We start from the raw sequence: 21,033 nt of genomic DNA, 5'->3' as shown, positions 1-21,033 counted from the left end.
GGTTTTTTGTTTTTTTTTTTACTAGTTAATAGTGTTACTCTTCTAAAATTAGGCTTCCTACTCTTATGTGTCTGATCTTAGATTACTGAATACAAATTCAGAATTGAGGCAGAGGTAACTGCAAGCTGTGTCTCAAATGTAATCTTGCATTTTGCAGTATTCTGCAAGAAATAACTGAGGTGATAACTCACAAGGATGAGTCCAGAGATGAGAGAAGAGGTTCCAGTGAGAGCCACATAGAATTTGGGGGTCAGTGTATTTAAAAACACTGAGGCTGAAGAAGAAGAAGGAGAAGAGAGACAGTCAGTATGGTGCAAACAGATCAGTGAGTAGTTGTTGTCCTGTGTTGTGCCCATGCAATAAAAATCCGAAGCACTAAACCACATGCCTGCAGAAAAACATCGGCAGTGGGTTTAGTAAAGACCAAATGTGGGTTAATGAAGACCAAAGTAGCACAACAATAAACTACATAAGTATGACTGCATGCAATACACGCTGCTGTTCAGTAAATAATATATCTAGGAGCTGGCGATACATACGTAAAAACACGACTTATATCGAACCAGAAAGTAGTCTCCATTTATGCCTGAATGAGTGACACAATGAACTGTCAAACCAACAGCTCCGCTTGCTGTCAGCTAAAGCCAGATACCCGAAAGGCTAACAATAGCTAGCTAGCAGCTGCAGTAATTCACCTGAGGTAAGAGTTTCCTGCAGTTTCAGCGGGCTCCACAGGACGTAAACCATGATCAGCACCATGCCGAACCAAATGAAGCACACATAGGTCCATGACCAAGACAGCCAGGACTTTAATTTCTCTGTAAATCCGAGAGATTGGGGATTACTGCCAGCGGTGTCCTCCATGTTTCTCCGGATGCCTGTAAACAGAGGAGTCACGTGATCACCAAGTAAAATGACTTCTATTTTGAAATCCCTACGAAAATCCATTTCCGGTGACCACAGAAAAAAGATTTGAATGTTTTGTTACATGAGTACTGTTGTTTACTAATTAGTTTAACAAAAATAAATATTATGGACAACAAAAGAATTTTTTTTTTGGAATAAACGTCTGTCTGCTGAGTTTTACACAAATAAAACTTTATATCTAGCTTTTAAAAAATGAATTACTAAGTGACAAAATATGCCAAAGAAATAATAATAGTAATAATAATAATAATAATAATAATAATAATACTATTATTATTATTATTATTATTATTATTATTATTATAAAAACAATAATGTCATTAATTTGATTTTTATTTTAGCAAAATATTAAACACATATAATTATAATGATTTGGCTAAAAAAAATGACGCATCTATTTTTAGAGATTCTGATTTTAAAATATTCATGGCCACAATGGAAAATTTAAAACTTTTAGATTATTTAGATATTTCAGTTGAATGTATCAATAAAGTTTGACGAAAAAACTAAAGAAAAAAACCTTTAAGTATATCTATTTTGTGCTACTTTATACTGGTAATGCACTATAATAAACACTATATATATTATAATAATATTTTACTTTTTCCTCCACTTTATTTACCTTTCACAGGTCACCTGTATAGTTATTAGTTACCGTGAAAATTTGTATTTTAGAAATAAAATTTTAAAACCCCTGAAATTATAGTGGATTTATAAAAAGTAAACGACAATGGGCGTGTTACTTTTAAAATGTAATAGGTTACAGATTACTAATTACCCTGTTAAAAATGTGATAAAAAATTAACTAGTTTAATGGTTTCATCAAAGGAATATAACTAATTACGTTAAATGAAGTTTTGATAATTTTTCTAACAAATGTTTTGAACTGGTCATTAAAGCTAAAGAAATCTGAAAGTTCTGTTTTTCAGAAGTCTGAAAAACATTTTGATTTGTAACTTTAATTGTATACTAAAATCTTTTCCCTCATTTACTGTGATTAATAACAATTATATTCATTTTGTATTTTAATGACATATAAATAGTTACACCCCAACACTGCTCCTAATGCACTCCATAAAAAAAATGTACTTTTTATACTACTTTAATTACAGAATACATACTTATTACTATGAATATTTGTATTTTACACAAAACAAACAAACACACAAATATTTTTATGAATAAAAATACACAATGATGTATGAGCTAAATATGTAATGTGAGCTCCACCTCAATCAGATATACAAATGAAATGCTCCTTACAATCAGAGAAAGGGATATTGTGTATGATGAGCACTTTTACTTTGATACTGTGAATAGGCTATATTTTGCTGGTACTTTTAATTATGCACAACTTTGCTACCAGGGGTTAAATTCTGCTTTACTCAAGTAATGAATAGATTGTTCCTCCCTCCACTTAATATTAGGGCTCCAGCTAAAAATTAACTAGATTTTGAATTATTACTTTGTTTAAGCCAGTGAGCATTTAGCTTGTAAAAATCTTCTTTTTATTTATTTAAAAAAAAAAAAAAAAAAAAGCTATAAATGCCTATCATAGCTGCCCAGAGCCCAAGGTGATGTATTCAAATTGCTTGTTTTGTGCAACCAACACTTCCCTTCACAAGCTAATTTGAGCTTGTGCTACTGTTCATGACCAGCAAGTGGAGCCATTAAGTCATTAGTACGTTCATTTCTGTTGCAATCAACTGACTGCAGGTGGAGACAACATTCAGTTTTGTTTCCTTCCTTATAGTCTCTGGATTCATCAAAATAATTTAGAAATTCATGTATTTACACATACAAGCTCTCTTTAATCATAAGCTTCCGTTTTCATTACCAAACATTTTTTGCTGGCCTTATCTAAGGCTAAGATTTGGGTGTAAATGATGCAGCCTTTTTCTAACTGCCAGTCAATGTAAATTGAGAGAATTCACTATTTCCATGATTTACATATCATAGATACTTTGTCAAAAATAAACAGTTCAGTTTGTCTATTGCTATAAGTTACAAGTATATTTTTGGATGCATAAAACCCGCAGGGCTTTTCACCTTGTGCGATTGACTCACATCCTAACAGTGCAGGGATAAATGTGATTTGTTGGAGTGCATTCTAGTTGGAGGTTACAGCCACTGAATGACAGAGAGCCAGATTTGGTCCTGCTCACACATGCCCTTGGGTGTTTTCTGCCTGATGCTGATGGACAAGCACACGCAGGGTTAAAGGCCTGTCATATAAATCAGGTACAATCACTTTAGAGGTGAAAACATGCACGATGCCACTGACAGGAAGGAAGAGTGGCAGGGGGAAGAAAAGAAGAATAAAAGAGGAAGAACAGAGGTCTGCAGAAGTTATCAGGGGTGTGTGGCATCTCTGAATGTATTTTCTGCTGAAATGATATTTCCAAATGACCTCTGCTCAGTGACTCATTCTTTGATAAAACATACATGTAGCCTCTAAGAATATACCTGGTAAACAGTGTTATCTCCTCTTGCATTTACACTGCAACACATATCGGTTAGATCTCAACAGACGTCAAATAAGATATACTTTGATGAATGCAAGGACATTTGCAGGTCTGTATGCATGCATACAACTCAATTAAAAACACTGTATTAAAATGTTCAGTGCATAGGACAAAAGACTACTGTACACAATATAATGCAAATATAAAACACAAAACTGATATAAAATTGCAAGCATCAGACCTTAGTAAGTGTGACATGACCTGTACACAAATGGTCAGCCAGCGTCCAGTCATGCAGAAGCAATATCTCTCATCATTCTGCAGTCACCTGTATACTTAAGGTTCATTTACAATTTCGTGTCTCGTATCCATCCAGCCATTCTGGACTTCATGTTCTGTTTATGTAGTTTCTTTCTTTTCTCTCCCCAAAGCTTTTAAGAGTCCTCTAATCATACATAATTAATCAAGGTTTTCACTTAAATGCACTGCATTTCTCACTCTCATTATTACTTAAGAGGCTGCTCTTTAAGGCTTGAAAATACCCGGCGTTCTGTTGATCAGATTGTTCACAAAGCCAGCTGTTACAACAAATGAGGATGTATGAGACTAAAAAAAATATTCAAAACATGAATTAATATTTTAGAACATTTCAGGCTAATGAGATGCAGTAATTTTTTTATCACTTTACATAAAAATTCTCATTAAGTCTGCTTGATGTAGGAGAAACATTTTAGTACAACCTGAGCAGAGTTTTAGATGTAAAGCAATTGTAATGAGTGATAAAGCTCTGTATTTGGTGGTCCCTGCTGATGGAAAACTTCAAACTTTATGAAACTGGTTCTCATCTCCCACACTGCTTTCTCTCGGTGAGTTTATATTACTTGTCTCCACGAAGGGACTCTCCCCCTACAAGTCATTTCTCTCAAAACACTTCATTTTCAGAAAATGTGTGTTCTTTTTTTTGCATCAGCAGACCGTGCCGTTTGACCACATCTGAGAGCAATGGTGCCGCAGAAAAATGACTTCCTCCATGACAGGCTCACAGACCATGGAGCAACATTTCAACCCAACTCTCTGTAAATCTGTGAGGACGAGTGGACATGCTCGGCTGCTGTTTCATAACTATAATAATGACTAATTTGCACCACATTATGCTCATGCAGAAAGGATACCCACCATTCAAACAGCACAGAGGAAGATCCATATCATGTGACACTTTGCATGGCTGCATATATTATGCCTGCAAAGTCCGGATTTTGATAGAATGGGATGAAATGTATGTGTAGAATCTTATTAATCCCCTTGAATGTCAGATAAAACCTATAAAACATGAAGCGGAATCATCATCATATCAGAATGAGCACTGCTAACGTAGGATTGGAAACGCAAAACATGGAATAACAGCTTAAGAGTGCAGCAAGCAGCCTCTCATCTGGTGTGTACACTGGCTTTTTTCATCGTATACAACTCCAGCCAACTGTAAGAATAAATGGAAGAGGCAGAGATGAATAATACATATGAATTACCTTCATGCAGCCAGGGTCTTTTTTTCCCTTCCACTCCCCTCTCCTGCAAGAACATCATTTTTAGAAACAATAAAATAAAAGGCAAGGTGCACACATAAAAACTACAGGTATTGTGAGTGCATAACAGTGTGTCGACAGTTGCAGGAGCTTGAAAGGTGTTACAGTACTTTCTGAAAGGTGTTAAATAGTGTCTAACTGCAACCAGCAAGAGTGATAAAAATTTTGTGCTATAAAATGAAGGCTGCAAAGACAGAGCAAATCATGCCTTTTTAATGTTAATTAGGCTGATTGTGTTTATGAGAGGACGTTTGTGACGTCATCGGCAAGTTAAGGCACTGTGTCCCCATTCTTTCTGTTCTCTCCCACTTTTTTTCTTAAAGAAATACTGATCCTCTAAACTCAATGTGCAGTTCTTTTGCTTGTCAGTGTTGCAGAAGCAGATGTGCTGAATGTTAAAATCCATAATCCCAACATAAACAAAAGAATAGCCAAAACAGCAGTAGACAAATTCACAAACATGATACAGATATATGTTGCCATCTTCAAATGAGCTTCGGATTTACCCCGTTACTGCCACTGTGTTATATGTCAAACATTTGCAAACACTCAAATGAAAATACCTGTATTGTTAATTACTGTTGAGTAAGTTAAATGTGTCCTATGTTCTCCTTATTGTGAAAGGGTGTAACATATTTGATGTTATTCCTGCTGCAACCACTCAATTATTCTAAGCAAAAGTCTCTACTATATGCTTAAAAAAGTAACGAGGCAGACTGTAATAAGGCAACGGCTGAGTATTGGTACTCGATACCTTTTCGGTTCATTCACTCACTCATTAGCTGTAAGTGCTTAAACTGTTAAGGGTTATGGGAGTAGGGCTGGAGCCCATCCCAGCTTACACTGGACGAGGGGCGGGATAGACCCTGGACGGGTTGCCAGACTACAGGCTGACACATATGGGGCATTTCTACAAGCAGGCTGGTTCGGTTCAGTTCAGTTCAGTTCAGTATGCATTTCTTTGCCTTTCCATTGCAAAAAGTTGTGAAAAGTAGTATCTTTGAAACCGTCACCCCTCCACTTGGGGTACCTACAGTAGCACACAGATCTGGTACTAAAAAGTGGAGCTAAACACTGCAGCCCATTGATCAGTCAGTAGAGAATCAACATTCTGGGCTGTTTAATCACTGTTCATAATGTGACAAGTTTTTCATACATTAGTAAACTAGAACTATAAAATTAAAGGATGTTTTGTAGCCTCGAGCAGAAATAATTTGATTCACTGGGGTGGCTGCCGGCAACTTTAAAGGTGGACCGTTTTACTGATAATGTTACTCAATGCATGAGATGACATGGCGTGAATCCATAAACACATCTTATATTTCAATATAACTCTGACCACGCCATCTGTTTTTATTGTCTCTCTTGGGTAAGATACACTTTTAGAAATGAATGGATCTTCAAGCATTTGAAAAATCTATATTAATTGCAACAAGATTATGTGAACTGCATATATTCTAATCCTCAATGGGAGAAAAAAAACGTGTTGGAGCTTCGGTCCAGTGTGCTCCAGCAGCACTGAAACCCCTGCTCTTGCCTGACAAAGAGTCGATGCACAAACCCGCTATTTATGAATATCCCATTGAAAAAGACTCTCTCTCAAGCCTGCAGCTGCCTTCTGTGGAAGATAAACGGGGTGCAGACTTCACTTTGTATCACTGGTGAACGAGAAAAAATCAGCAAGCGCTACTTGATGGAGCAGTAAGTTACAACAGCCCCGCCCACATGTAAGAGTACTGTTTGCGGTGGAAATGCTTAACAGATCTGGGGTCTAGGTGTTTGTTTGTAGGTGTTACTTTTGGTTCCAAAGGTACTATATCGAAAGCCTTTGGTGGAAATGCAGCTAAAGAGACAGGCAACTGTTAATGCTCACATTTAATTAGAGCCAGTATAGAGTCACCAGTTAACCAACCTGCATGTCTTTGGACTATGCCGGAGAACCCTGAGAAAACCCACACTGACGCAAGGAGAACAAGGAAACTCTGCACAGAAGAACCATTACTAAGTAAACTAGTACCCAAACCTCGGCTCCAACAATACAATGCATCCGATTGTTTTTGCTGTTGCAATCAAGTCCAAAGCCGCTGTCCTCTGGAAAACAGTCAGTTCAATGCCTACCCAGTAAGCACAAGCTAACACAGCAGCAGTAGCTCACATTCGACACCAACCCATTAAAGAGTCACAGAAAACTTACAATGACACCAATATGGCACGATTCTGTCGTTAAATTTATTAATAACTGCTAGGTAGCGTTAGCCATGTGATGCTAACAGCTGAGCGTACTCTCTCAATTGTCAGTGGCACTGAGCTCACACTCCTGCAGCAGCAGAAAAGCTCATACAGTCTGTGGTGTGGTGAAGTTGAATGCAGTGTATTTGACAGAGTTGGCAGCTCAGTATGCCAAGCCACCAAAATGTTCAAAACGACTATACAACACGCCGCTCCATTCAAATTATGGATGTCGAATGAAGTCCTGTATTGGTATCTTTTAGGGTACTGGTATCGTTATTAGTCAAAAGGTACCCAGCCCTGACTCAACACTTAGAGCTATATACTAATGCTGGCAATGCCACCATGGCAGGTAGGCTAATTAGATGTTTACCATATGAGTTCAGTGTATTAGCATGCTACATTACCATTTTTTTAATAAAAAAAAAATGGAAACAGCATTGAAGGTGGGACCTTGAGGGCCTTGTACGAAATACAAAATATAACTGACGTTAATGGGAAGATCATGACATTTCAGGTATGTGGTCAAATCAAATCAAATCATTGGTCACATTTTTAACTCACGACCACCAGTGTCAGATGATATAAAGGTTGGTAAAAAAAAAAGTCCCTAAAGTTAGTAGCATTAATTCTCTGGAAACCACAAATATACAACACATTTTATAGAAATCCATCCCACAGCTGAGATATTAAAGCCTGAAACAACTGACTGACAGACAGATGTATTGCCATCCTTGGAGCCTCCAGCATGAAAACAGTCATTGCTACAAAATGACTGTTTTGTTGCGATCTTCTACATGACAACGATTGCATCAGATGATGGATACAACAATTCCCTGACTCACAAACCTTCACTTTAAACCATCATCATTTCCTTGAAGGCACCTGAGTCCATTCACATAACCTGATGAGGTTTGACTGAGAGCATGTGAAAGAACACGACACACAGCACTTGGGTCTCTGTGGTTAAAGTCTACCATTGCAGTCAACGGCCCTTAATTGCAGTTACTGCTGTTGAGAATCATGTAACCTTTATGGGATGGTTTCAAAGATGACTCATAGGCAAGCTAATTTTAGAGGGCTTTGTGCTTTACATTGGCCTTGAAGTATACAATTATAAAACGTGAAACAGAGTGACACAGACAAGGAAAGAGACACACTCAGCTGCTGTGCAGTGATAGTCGCATGTTCAGTCAAGATGGAAAAAGGGAGAGAAAACAGCCTTGAATTTAGAGGCAAGTTTTGAATATTTAGATGTGCTTGACATGATTTACACTACTGCATGGTCCCTGACTGCTCAGTGGTTTTACTACATTTTTATGTAGACCTAACACCCATATGTAGAATTTGAAATTTGATGATTTGAATGGTGGGTCTGTGTGGCCTTTACTGACAGTAATTTAAGACAGATGTAAAAAAGACCAACCCCCACCCCAAGTGCATGTGGCAAGTAGAAGAGATGTGAAATGAAACTGCCACAATGCAATCTGAATAACTGACATGAAATAAAGAGATTATTCCCACGGAACAAGATACGTTGATCACAAGCCATCACAAGCTACAGGTTTTTCTGAATTCAGCTCATTTAGCTCATTTATGTATAACTGTGGTGCCCGCCTAGCCATTAGTTTATGTGTTGAGCATTGCTGCTACCGCAGCTCTGTCATGACGGAGCATTTTATTAGCTTCAGGAAACTCTTGAGTTGGTTTACACAAAACAAAAGACTTAAAAAAATGATACAGCTACAGGTCAGATTTTATTTTAATTTCAAGAGACAGCTGATTTAAATTAAGTTTCGGCTGGTTTATTGTTTTATTTATTTTGTGATAAATTTTGTGTGAATGTATTATATTAGCATGTCAAAAAAAGAAATTTAATTATAGGTCTATTTACCTTTCTGTATATGTGAAACAGTTCCATTACTCATTTTCCACACTGGTAGTGGCTGCACTTTCTTGCTCTCTCCTATTGGTAATGTTTACTACAGTCATTCTGCAGAAGGTGCCATGCTTTATTTATCTTTAAAATAAAAAAATGAAATTGTACGCCCTCAATCTTAATTTTATGGTATTGTATCAAAATAGAAACCCCTGTAATGTGACAGCACTACATTATATGTAAGCTCTTTTTACGCATCTTTCGAGCAATTTGAAACAGGATCCAGGAATATAATTTAGAGATAGAACGCATCTCTAAAAAAGAAAAATGTTAAGGCCAAATTAATTTTTAGACTACAGCGAGATTGTTCAGGATATTTAAATTCTATTTCTAACTTATTGTAGAGGCAGGCATCCCAACAGCATTATTTACAAACTGTGAAGACACTAAGAGAACAAACAAACAAAAACCTAAAATAAATAAATAGATCATAATAACAATAAGTAGCACTCAAATTAACTGGCTGCCACTGACCACATTATTTTCAATCAATGTAATATTGTAACTGTATTTGCTGATTTAAAGACATCTGCACCATAAATTCATGCAGAAAAGGCACAAACTGTTAAAAAATTCAAGAATGAAGGACATTAAGGACATTATTCAATGCTCAAAATGTTCTGGCAAAGGACCCTCAAACCCCCAATGTTGAAATAAAACCTTAACCTTTGATTGATATATAAAAACACGACAATTTCTTTTAGTAAGATGGCAATTAATGTGACTTTGTTCGGTAAATGTGATATATATGGGCTGCCATAGACTCCAACTGCAGAACCGCCCCCAGAACCAAAGAAAGAGTGGCAGAAGGACTGAAACTCAGATTATTTTTATACGTTGAGATGGATTCTATACATATACGTGCTCTCAGTTAATCACTGTAGTTAGATTCAAACAACCATCTCTGTCACTCCTGTCAGCACAGCGAACAGTACAAGTGATGGCTGTTGGATACTGACGGAAAACAAAACAACAAATTGAACCACAGCTAGTTCCACCACTGTGTGTCTGACCTTTTACAGCGGAACAAGACACTTTAGTGTCACCTGGAGAAAACACTGCTGATTAACATGGCTAATCCCCTGTCCCTGACGTCACTACAAATCAACTTTACCTTGCTACTGGTATTTGTGGCCGAATACGGAGTCAGATGTCAGAAGCAACCAGATTCAAACTGACAGCATGTGGGAGACAGGTTACCTTTCATATTCGTGTGAGTCCCTTTTTTGCATGAAACTAAAATCTGGGTTAAGTAAAGCTCATGCTCCTCAAGCACAGCGACAACATCTGTCTGAAGCGTCTGCTATTTAATTGCATCTGTTTTTTTCCCCTTTGCTTGGTATGACAAAAATATTCAACAATAAAGATGTACTTTGAAAGCATAAACTATGATGACTTGCAAAGTACAAAGCTTTTTTTTTTTTTTAAATACAATAATCAGTGCTTTAAATGCTGCACTCCTTGTCAAATCAGATGATTGACAACATAGAAGCAAAACACATTTATGCCATTTCTTAAACAAAAAATGTAATTATGTAATTTGGAATACTGACTGAAGAACATTATAAGGACATTCATTTTCATGATTTAACAAAAAGAATCATAAAAAATAAAAAGGGCTCATAACAACTGACTTCCCTAAAGAAAACTATCTGTTCCTATACAATGCATATCAGTGCCCACTGCAACATCAGAATACAGTTAGATGGTTGTAGACTGTCAGGGTGATACCAGTCAACCGTGCAGTAATATGCTCCCTGGACTGACCTCTAGAATGATCTAACTATAATAGACATCACGATTGTCCAGGCAGGGTCTCTAGAACCTCCCATGAAACACATTGTGAGACTGTAACCATGCAGCTTAAAGACTACTAACAACATTGATCAGCCCCATCTGAGCTGCAGAAAGCTGCAGACCATTTAAAAAATACAGACTGCTGAAAAAAGACACATTTTCTTTTGGAGGGAGAAAACTGTATAGATTCTGTCTTTGAAGTGATTTTTTTCTCTTCCGTGCACATTTTGTGTTTCACAGAAGCTGTGCATTTCCAAGTTCCTTGCCATCTGTGTAAATGTGATACCTCTCCTTAGTACAATGAACTGGAAATGGAAGCTGTGTTTCATATAATCCCCAAATCCATCCAACTCTCACATCCTATCATGCAAATTTGGTGCAGTTTGAAGAGAATCCGGTCTCCCAACCATATGCCTGAGCCGTGTAAAAGATACAACAATTTATTATGCATGCATTGCACCAGGCTTATGGTAATAAGGTATTAAATTAGTGCTGGACATTATTGCTCTACTATATCACTTCTGCTCAAAAGATTTTCATATAAGTCATATAAAACAGAAAAAGAAATGAGATTTTAGAACTGATTTGCCAGCAAACGATACCAGTGACTTCTTAGCAAAGAATAACATTTCACCATTCAGATATATTCGGCTAAAAGCTCTGATCTGGACCTGTGTTCAATTATGCCACTGTTGGCTTGTTTATCTTCAGTGGTGGAGAGTAAGCAAGTACACATTTACTCAAGCAGGCTTGCTTAAGAACAATTTTGTGGAACTACTTGAGTATTTTTTATTTTATGTTATTATTATTTTTTTATGTCACCTTTTATTTCTCCAGCTGTGTATGAGCTGCAGTGATCATTGGAATGCATTGATTTGATTGGCTGAGTTGCATCACGTGAGCTAAACCACTGCTATAAATGCTGCTGGTTGAAACAGTAATGCTTTGTCAAAATGTAACATTTCTTAATAATTTTTCAGTTATAAGTCTCAGTCTAGATAGGACAGTGTCTGGGTCTGGACCCAGGAAATGGAGAGGGATGGCAGTTTACAGCGGCAACACATTTTGGACATTTTGCAAACAACAGTAACTGCATCCCCACTTAAACTGGCTAATAGCTCAGCTATAAAGCGCAAACATTACGCCACAGGCTCTGGCCCTGGGTGTTTTCTGAAAGCCTTGAATCTGCAGACTTCACAAGTAGACCAGCAGGTTTATACCCAACATATCATTTTTTTAAACATGTGGTGTAAAACAGATGCAGTTTGGTTACAGGCATTGAAACTACTTGGTAAGGTTTAGGAAAAGATCATGGTTTGGGTTAAAATAAGTACATAGAACTTAAGTCACATACACAAGTTAACCCCTTGAAACCTGCATTTACAAAAGTTTCGTTGCCAATAGCTTGTGAATGGCTTCAGATGCCATTCACAAGCTATTTAACCCTTTGAAACAGGAGCAAATGTTCCAGAAAAAAAATACACATTTATTTTTTAGTTGTTTGTTTTTGCTTTTTACTTTTCTTTTTTTGTGTGCTCATTTTCAGAGATTTTTCTTGTAACTGTTTTTTTTTCTCATTATTTTCTTGATAATTGTTGGGCAATCAATCAACCAATTTCCTAAGGTTTCAAACAGTTAACTTAGCCTACATTATGAATGTGACAAAAGTTAAGTATGTTACGAAAGTTAACTTACGTATGTAAGTTCAAAGAAGTCATCATTGACTTTTGGTTTCACAAAGAACACAAACAGCAGTCTCCAGGGTGAAAATCCTATGTCCCAAAAAATATAAGAGCTGTATGTAACATTCAGAACATATCTATGATTCTGAGCCTGGATTGCCTGCACACAGTTCTCAACATGGAGGTGGCTGAGCCGACAGCTAGTGCCACTATGGGTTGGGACAGTGTGACCAGTGGATTTGTGAGCCACTGGGATACACTCACAGAACATTTATGTGCAATGTAAAACAATGTTTTGATTGCATACTGTGTGTAGTACATGCATAGCAGTAACCTCATGTGGGAACATTTTGCCGTTGTGATACAAGAGAAAAGTGACAAAACCACACACACATTCTGCTGATAAACTTATGATTATAAACCAGCAAATGTTCTCATTACTGAAGCAGCTGCCTTGTTAGATTGTGTTTATGAAATGGAAAGACACAAGTGTGATTTCTTGAAGTTTCATAATTCACCTCTAACTCTCATTTTTTCATTACTTGTTTGGGTGCTTCCCCTGAAACGATGCAAACACGCATGCACGCACAGGCACACACGCATGCATGCATGTACACACGCACGCACGCATGCACACACAGCGATAGAGGGAGAGAGAAAGGATTACAATGGACTTTGCTAACCACCTTGAAAAGAAACAAATGTCTGCAGTCATTTTCTAATAAACTTAATCTGCAACCATGTACAGTGTGTGTGTGTGTGTGTGTGTGTGTGTGTGTGTGTGTGTGTGTGCAGATTACAACAAATTTTATAGGCCAAGGCTTAGCTCAGTGTGAAGCCGCTCCCTGTGTTGTTGTTTTTTATTGCGTGAATGTTCAAACTGTGAGAAAACACCCACACACTCCTCACTGCCCATACTGTACCTGCATGCTTTTTTCACCATCATAAACAGCTGCCCTGAGGCTGTCATTTCCCATGCTACACACACAATGTGTAAACTACTGTAATGCAACGTTGTTATTACCGATGCCATACTGTACCATTATAAATGCTGCCACAGCTAAATCACCATTAGCTGTTGGTGCTGCTGCCGCTGCTATTGTTGTTGATTTTGTTATTGCAAATTTGTAATGCATCGCCTTTGGGCCATAAATCTTGTACGGGATTACTGTGTATAAGTCATTTGTATGGTCTTGACTCATCAATCAGAGCTGGAATGTTTGTGTTACAACTGCCACTTTGTATGATGGATGAAGATGGGTGTTTTCTAACAGTACAGTAACTGTGGGTGAGGATGGAGGCTGCGTGTGTGTGTGTGTGTGTGTGTGTGCGTGCGTGTGTGTGTGTGTGATGGAGCACAATGCAAGCAGTGACACTCATTATTCCATCTGCAGCAGAGAGTGATTGAACACGCCACATATTAACTGTCTTTTCCTCTTAATCCCATTGTGTTCTGTGAGATTAAATTTGAACACTAATAAACGTTTTTTTTTTGTGACTAATTAATGTTTCGCACCTTGCCAAGAATCATTTTCTTCCTCTGCTAATTCTAATTGGTCCAATTAATCATGCAAAAGGTAATTGGCGTAGTTTGATGTGCAGTAAAGCCACTCCGGAGCCCACGGGGGGATTTGGAGAGCTTTTGTTTCTCGATACAAACAGAAAATTAGTCAAGGGTGGTAGGCGCTTGATGCTGAAGCACAGTGCAACACAATACTAATGAGCGTGTTCTATTGTGATGGTCTTTACGGGACTGACAGCCATATTCATACCAAAGGCAGATGTACATTGCAAATGAATGAAGATGACTGGCTTTGGCTGCCGGAGAGATCTGCGCAATGTCCTGGAGATTTACAGTAAGAAAGGCCATTCTCTAACACACAGACACATATTGAGGCAGGAGCTTTTTATCTGGTGTACATAGATTTTCAAAGGTCTCTTGCTGTAGTCTCTGACAGAGCTTGTAGGGATTTCAGGGAGATATTTTTGGATGGATGTTATTAGGAAAAATAATAATTTCTGTGTTGTTTTTTTTGTTATGAAGTCTTGTGATACAGTGTTTGAATCTATATTCAATTGGTTTTACAGGCATATAATTGTAACCTATATTTCTATGGCCAATGTATTAAAACATATTTCAGACTCAACTATAGAAGAGAAACACAAAGACTGTCAGATCAGGTTCCAGTACTTCTGAGCAGGCCAACACAATATTACAACACCTGATGTGAAGACTAAAATATGGCTAAGAGCTGGATGTCTCTTTGATCTACAATTTTTTTAAACACTCGTTGCTATATGACTGAACAAAGTCTGCTGAACAAATATTTGTCTTGTGTTCCTCATTCTCCACCTCCTTCTGTGAAACAGTTTAAGCTTCCTTTAAATCTGTTACACTCAAGACAACATGCAGGTGTAACTTTCATTGAGGAAAAAGCCCCTCTATGAGTAAAAGGTAAAATGTGATCTTCCGCTGAACAATCAAATCATTAAAATTCATGGGGACAGTGATGTAAAAAAAATTATGGTATAAAAAAAGAACTAGAAAAGTTCACTATTTCAAAGTACAGATCTCTGCCTGTAATCTGGCTGCAAAAGTCGCCCGAGCTGATCACAACCTCTCTACACAATTCAGGTTATACCAGCAGACACGCTACAGTGTTGGCCTCTGAATATGCAGTATAATTATAGGAATGAATGTATTTCTGATAAACTAAAACAGCCACAAATCTTTGATCTATGTCAATCCTAACTGGCATACATAGCCATGGCAGCAGAAATGCAGCACGTCAGGTTGAAGTATCCTTACCCCCTTACAGTCAAGATGGCAGCGAAGATGGGGATTTATTAATCTTGTATCATGCCTATCTTTGGTGGATCATAGCATATTCAGGTATGGAATTAATTTCTAGATGCTCCTTTCCCAAATAAAAACAAACTTTTCTATAGATGTCAGTTTATAGACCATGTTGAGGGCCAAAACGTGGCCCTCTACACACTAGGCTCTTTTAAAATGAGTCAATTTCCGGAAAGCTTGTGGCCTCTGCCAGCTGGTTAAGAGAAGTTATAAATCACTGCAACCACGACAGATCCTTGAGCATACAATCATAAATGTGTACACTGCCCAACTGGTTCACAAGTCCACTGTAGTAAAAGAAGGACTAAAATTACCAAGTTATTGATGTTGTTAATGATGTGTTCATATCAGTGTGTCTGCAGACAGAAAATCATCTTATAGTTTTAATTTTTGACAGCTGAAAAACACAAAAGCTGCAAACTGTTCAATTACCCATGTAAATTTCTACTTTACATTCAAGGCTTTAAGAAACTGACTATAGCTTTAGCTTACATATCCCAAACCACCAAGACATTTCAGTGACATTTTACAAACATTGAATCTGAGCAAGTACTATGGAATGAACAAATTAGTAACTTAAATGTAGTAAATTAATGGATAAATAACTCATAAATTACAGTTACTTTAGAACAAGCTGTTGGATATTATATTAATGAACCAATGTCTAAAGTTTACTTCCTAAATATCTGTGAATGTGCATATTAAGCAATTTCTCAGCAAATCTCTGCTGATTAATCTGCATAAGACGTTATTGGCGCAAAGACAATAACCCATTAGTTACAGCTTACTGTGTTTTCTCAGGTAAACTGGTGCAACATACCAATTTGAAATTAGAAACATAATTACATGTACTTCACAATTACCTTACAGTACCACTACTTATTTATGTTTGTCTGAGGTTTTGCTCAAAATGCACAATTAGTCCATAAATGTCCATGACAGAGACTGATGCCCTCTGAAGAAAACCCCGGCTTGCAATTGCCATTTTTTCAGAGCACATTCACAATAATATACACATCGATGTGTAAGATCAGCAAACATAGCCATTTGTAGTCTCTTATATCAGGACCAGAAACATCAGGGACTACTTAGTGATGTTTTAGGTTTTTTCCCCATGTCTCAGCTGTGTGGCTTGTTGCAGTTATGAGAACATCATGAAAGAGTACAGTCAGTCAAAAACAAAATAAAATGGGGGAAATCATAACTTGTACTTTACCCATCTGTGGTTTACAATAAACCTCAGACCTGTAAGAATACTAGAAAAACAAACCACTTTCAAGGTACTTTTTGTCATATGGAAATTCACTTCGAGATGTGTATTTCCAGCGGGGAACTATTTTTTACGATGTAACCATATCTCATAAAAAATAAACAAAAAAGTTATGAAGTATCTCAGTAAGCCGTTACAGATGCCAGGTGGCCTGATTTGTGCCATATGGTAATATGTTTTTTGTTAATTCGAAGGTATCTCTGTGCCAATAAACCTGAATATATATTTATTGATTTAAGATATTGAGAGGTATTTGTCTTTTGATTGAGAGTGAAGAGCCAAATTATCGGCAGAAGTCTCTTCCTCTCCAAAACAATAGACCCTGTGATTTTAACCTGTAAAAACACTGAAAAAACACTTTCACATTAAAAGCTCTGGGTGTCTTTGATGCTGTTCGGCTTGTTGCAGAGGGGCTGATAACGACGGTGGCCGACATGCAAACACAAATGATCCTATCTAGAGCTAGTGTTGGGTTTGTCCATTCTGGACTACCGTAGAAACATGTCAGCGCATCATGGCGATCTCCGTGGGTGAGGACCCACTCCCTATAGAAAAAGCTCATTCTAAGATAACATAAAAATTTTTAAAAATCTTATTTTCAGGTGATTGTACACTAAAGAAAACATACTCACGCCAATATATCCCCCTAAAACCTGCACACTGGACCTTTAAAAGTTTTTGAACAATGTCAGCATCTGAGTGTAATTAATACATGCAAACCAAGCTTCAATCTCAAAAAACTAATTTACAAATTTAAACAAGAACATTTAAGATCAGATTAACAAATATTCAGCACTTTTTTTTTTTTTTGCACAATCTACAGTTCAGCCCCCGCACACTTCCTATCTGCTCTCTTATCTCCTGCACCACAAAAATCTATGCACAGTTAGAGTGTCAGCGAAAATAGTTGGCCCTATAATATCGCTCTACAAGCTGAGGTTGATTATGATAGTGAAATTGGCAGTGGAGCGTGGAATATCCCCCCGGTGATTTTTCAACTCCAACTCATTTCACGGGCCATCTCTGGGTCCCGATCTCTGGGACTAGGTTCACTTGGCTCCGGCCCCTGTGCTACTGATGTCTTGATTGCTGTTTCATAGACTTTTACGTGTCAATGCAGCAGTGCCGAAGGGACCTGTGAGGAGGAAGTGATGCAACCACAAAGACATGTAAGGGCGGCTTGAAAACACTAACACTGTGGTTCACTGACCTCAAAGGAAGGAAAGAGACAAAGAGAGACACACATGCAAAGGAGGGTGAGTTTTATAGGCGGTCAGAGGGTCTGAATGTCAGGTGTTGACAGTTGACAGGAGCATGAATGTCAAACTAGTGTTGAGGATATTTTATGCACAAATGTGGTTTTGCTTCTCATGCATCTGTCCAACCCTTATGCATAACACTGTGCACAAACACACATAGAGTTAAATCAAATGTTAATTATAAAAAGGTAACAAAAAAGTTGTTGATGGCAGGTGAAACAAAATCAGAATCAGAATACTTTATTGATCCCTGGATGGAAATTGTGATACATTTCCGCTGTGCTGATGTAAAATATAGATAATTTTATCAGGAAGAAATCATAACAATGGCAGTAAGAAGTAAGTAAAATGATAACATTACAAAATATGTGCATTATACATGAACTTGAACTTGAAAATTCATGAACTTCATCAATTTTCACCTGTTACATGCATGGTCTCTTCAAAATACACTGCCTTTTTTTTTCTTTTTTCTTTTTTACAGGAAGTGTACTGTTTCAGTTACCCTGTTGAAAATGATGTAAGTTACAGAATCATTTTAAACCTTTGAAACCTGGATCGGCATCACTATTCTGTGCTGCATTTAGACGCCTTTCACAAGTTTTTTGAGAAGTTTTTTTCTTTTTTTTTTTTTTTTTTTACTTTTACTTTTTGTTTCTTTTCTTTGGTTTTTTTGTGTGTTAATTTTCAGGTAATTTTCTTGTACTTTTTACTAATTTGTTGGTAATTTCTGGATTTTTTTTTTTTTAATAATAATTGTTTATTCAACACGTAAACTTTTTATTGACAAGATTTCATATGTAACCCTTTTGTAATCACCAACATTTTGATTATTTATGTTTATTTCCTAGTGCAACAAACACACGTGGTGGACTGACAACTTCTGAATGAGAACGGGTTGGCCGATATGTAAAATCCTTAAAAATATAAAATATGCAAATTATAGTATCAGTATGTAAAGTGCGTGAAAAAATATTTGAAAAATGTACCTTATGGTACATTACAATGTACAAAACTAGAATATTATTTCAAGGTTTGTATATATAAAATATGTGCATGATGGCACAACACTAAATACATAAACATAAACGAGAAGAAGAAATATAAACAACATGTGCATCATTTGTTAAACATACATTCAACAGTGCTGGTAAGAGTGAATTAGATACTGAAGAATACTGCACAGCTGAACAATTGCATTGCTTTGATTATTGCACAAGAAAACCAGGCTGCTTTGTAATCTAGAGTCTAACCTAAACAGTAACAATCTAATTGCTGCTGCCAAAATGTTTGATTTTAAGAAAATTAGATCAGTAGCTAAAAAAAACAGTCTTGGTAAATGGGGCTTTATCTGTAAGTCAAGGCCATTAGCAGCCCTAGACTGAGTTGCCCTGGCCTCTGTAATTAACTCCGCTCAAGCACAGCTAAACATTTTTGACATTTTTCCTAGTCCAGAATTAACTGTCACAGCAGAGGGAGAAAGTAACCATCTTGTCACATTGAGTTTATCTGAGGATTGTGAAACGCTGTCCTCTTCTGCTTCTCTCTCTCTCTGACACACAAACACACACACACACACACACACACACACACACACACACACACACACACACACACACACACACACACACACACACACACACACACACACACTCTCTCTCTCTCTCTCTCTCAACCTGGATCTCATTTCAGTAATGTTTCATGATGAGCGAGATGATGGAAAGTGTGACTAGACCTAATGTTTTGAACGTTCTGGTGGCGCCGTCATCAGGTTACATTACACTGCTAATTGTTAGGCAAAATGCATTCCTCCTCCTTGTATATATGGAGCAGAGGTCTGGCGCTCATCTAGATGAGGTCACATGACACAAATAAAAATCTCTCAGACAAATCCATGTGGGGGAAAATAACTGTAAAACACTGCTCTGTCGTTTTGAGTTTTCTATCACCATTACATAAAATATGCTGTATACTTTATGGTTAAAGTGATGCTTGTGCTGGCATGCTGGCACGTGCACACACGCACGCACGCACACACACACACACACAAACAGTGCACAGATGCTGTGTGGGACAGCAGATTCACCTGATTGGTTTAGCTGAGAAACAGAAAAACGAGTTGGCTGATGTGGATGGAAAGGCCCAAGGTACCGTAAACATGTAGCATGCAGCATGACAACTCCCAAGACATCCAGGAACTGCCCTGTTTCCAGTAAAGAATTATTTCTCTGTCAGCGCAAATGCAGTTAGTGTTTGATGAACGATTTGTCAGGAACAAGGAGTTACCACTGCGTCGTGGTACTTTCAAGGTGGTAGACCACACACTGATAAAGATCAGAAAAATATTCCTGTTTACAGGTTGTATGATGAGCTCAGTAAACATGATAACTAGAATGTCGATCAGTGATGAGAAAAATGAATAAATAATGAAAATAATTTTATATTTGTGAACATATTTTATGTCTGTAAATGAATTAATATGGAATTTTAGAGAAATCAGAGATTTCCCTGTTTAACACACTTGTTCACTAATCATATTCAGCATGTGGGATTTAGGGTACATAATATTTTGTTTTCTTTAGAGTACAATGACCTGAAAATAAGAATTGCCATATTTCTACAGTAGCCCACAATGGAAAAAACACTAGGTTTTGATAGGGTCATTTGCATTTTTGCGTTGGCCACCATAGTTAGCAGCTCCTCCGAGATAAGAAAAAAAACAAACAAAAAAACACTGAAAAATACAGTTTTTTTAAAAAAACTTGAAACTGTTTTATTCTGTGTTTTTACTGCTTTTGGATGCAGTATTTAACATTACATTACATTAGTCTTCATTCAAAATCATTAGTTGAGAAATTATTTCAATTGGTGTCTAAGTTGATTTGAATAATTATTTTAAATTTAACATACAAGAAGACATGTAACAGATATAACACATTAACACTTATTTAACACTACTTAGTATAATTTTTTAATATAAGTCATGTCTCTCTAATTGTATTATTATTATACTGTTTTCAACTTA

The 21,033-nt window shown here is 37.1% G+C and overlaps 1 protein-coding gene across 1 annotated transcript in view; it reads right to left on the bottom strand.

Annotated features, from left to right (window-relative positions):
* LOC121957005 (suppressor of tumorigenicity 7 protein-like) overlaps nucleotides 1-21,033 on the bottom strand; it is a 93,409-nt gene that overhangs the window by 20,426 nt on the left and 51,950 nt on the right. The window contains exons 2-3 of the mRNA XM_042505479.2: nucleotides 696-878; nucleotides 192-274 (exon numbers count right to left, since the gene is read on the bottom strand). Coding sequence (XP_042361413.1) covers nucleotides 192-274; nucleotides 696-864 — 252 coding nt within the window. The 5' untranslated portion in view covers nucleotides 865-878. The remainder of the gene's footprint in view (nucleotides 1-191; nucleotides 275-695; nucleotides 879-21,033) is intronic.

This window comes from Plectropomus leopardus, chromosome 2 (genome assembly GCF_026936395.1).
Source record: "Plectropomus leopardus strain MGB_pleo_1.0 chromosome 2, ASM2693639v1, whole genome shotgun sequence".
In the NCBI taxonomy this organism is placed as follows: domain Eukaryota; kingdom Metazoa; phylum Chordata; class Actinopteri; order Perciformes; family Serranidae; genus Plectropomus; species Plectropomus leopardus.
This window is presented reverse-complemented; position numbering and strand designations above follow the sequence as displayed.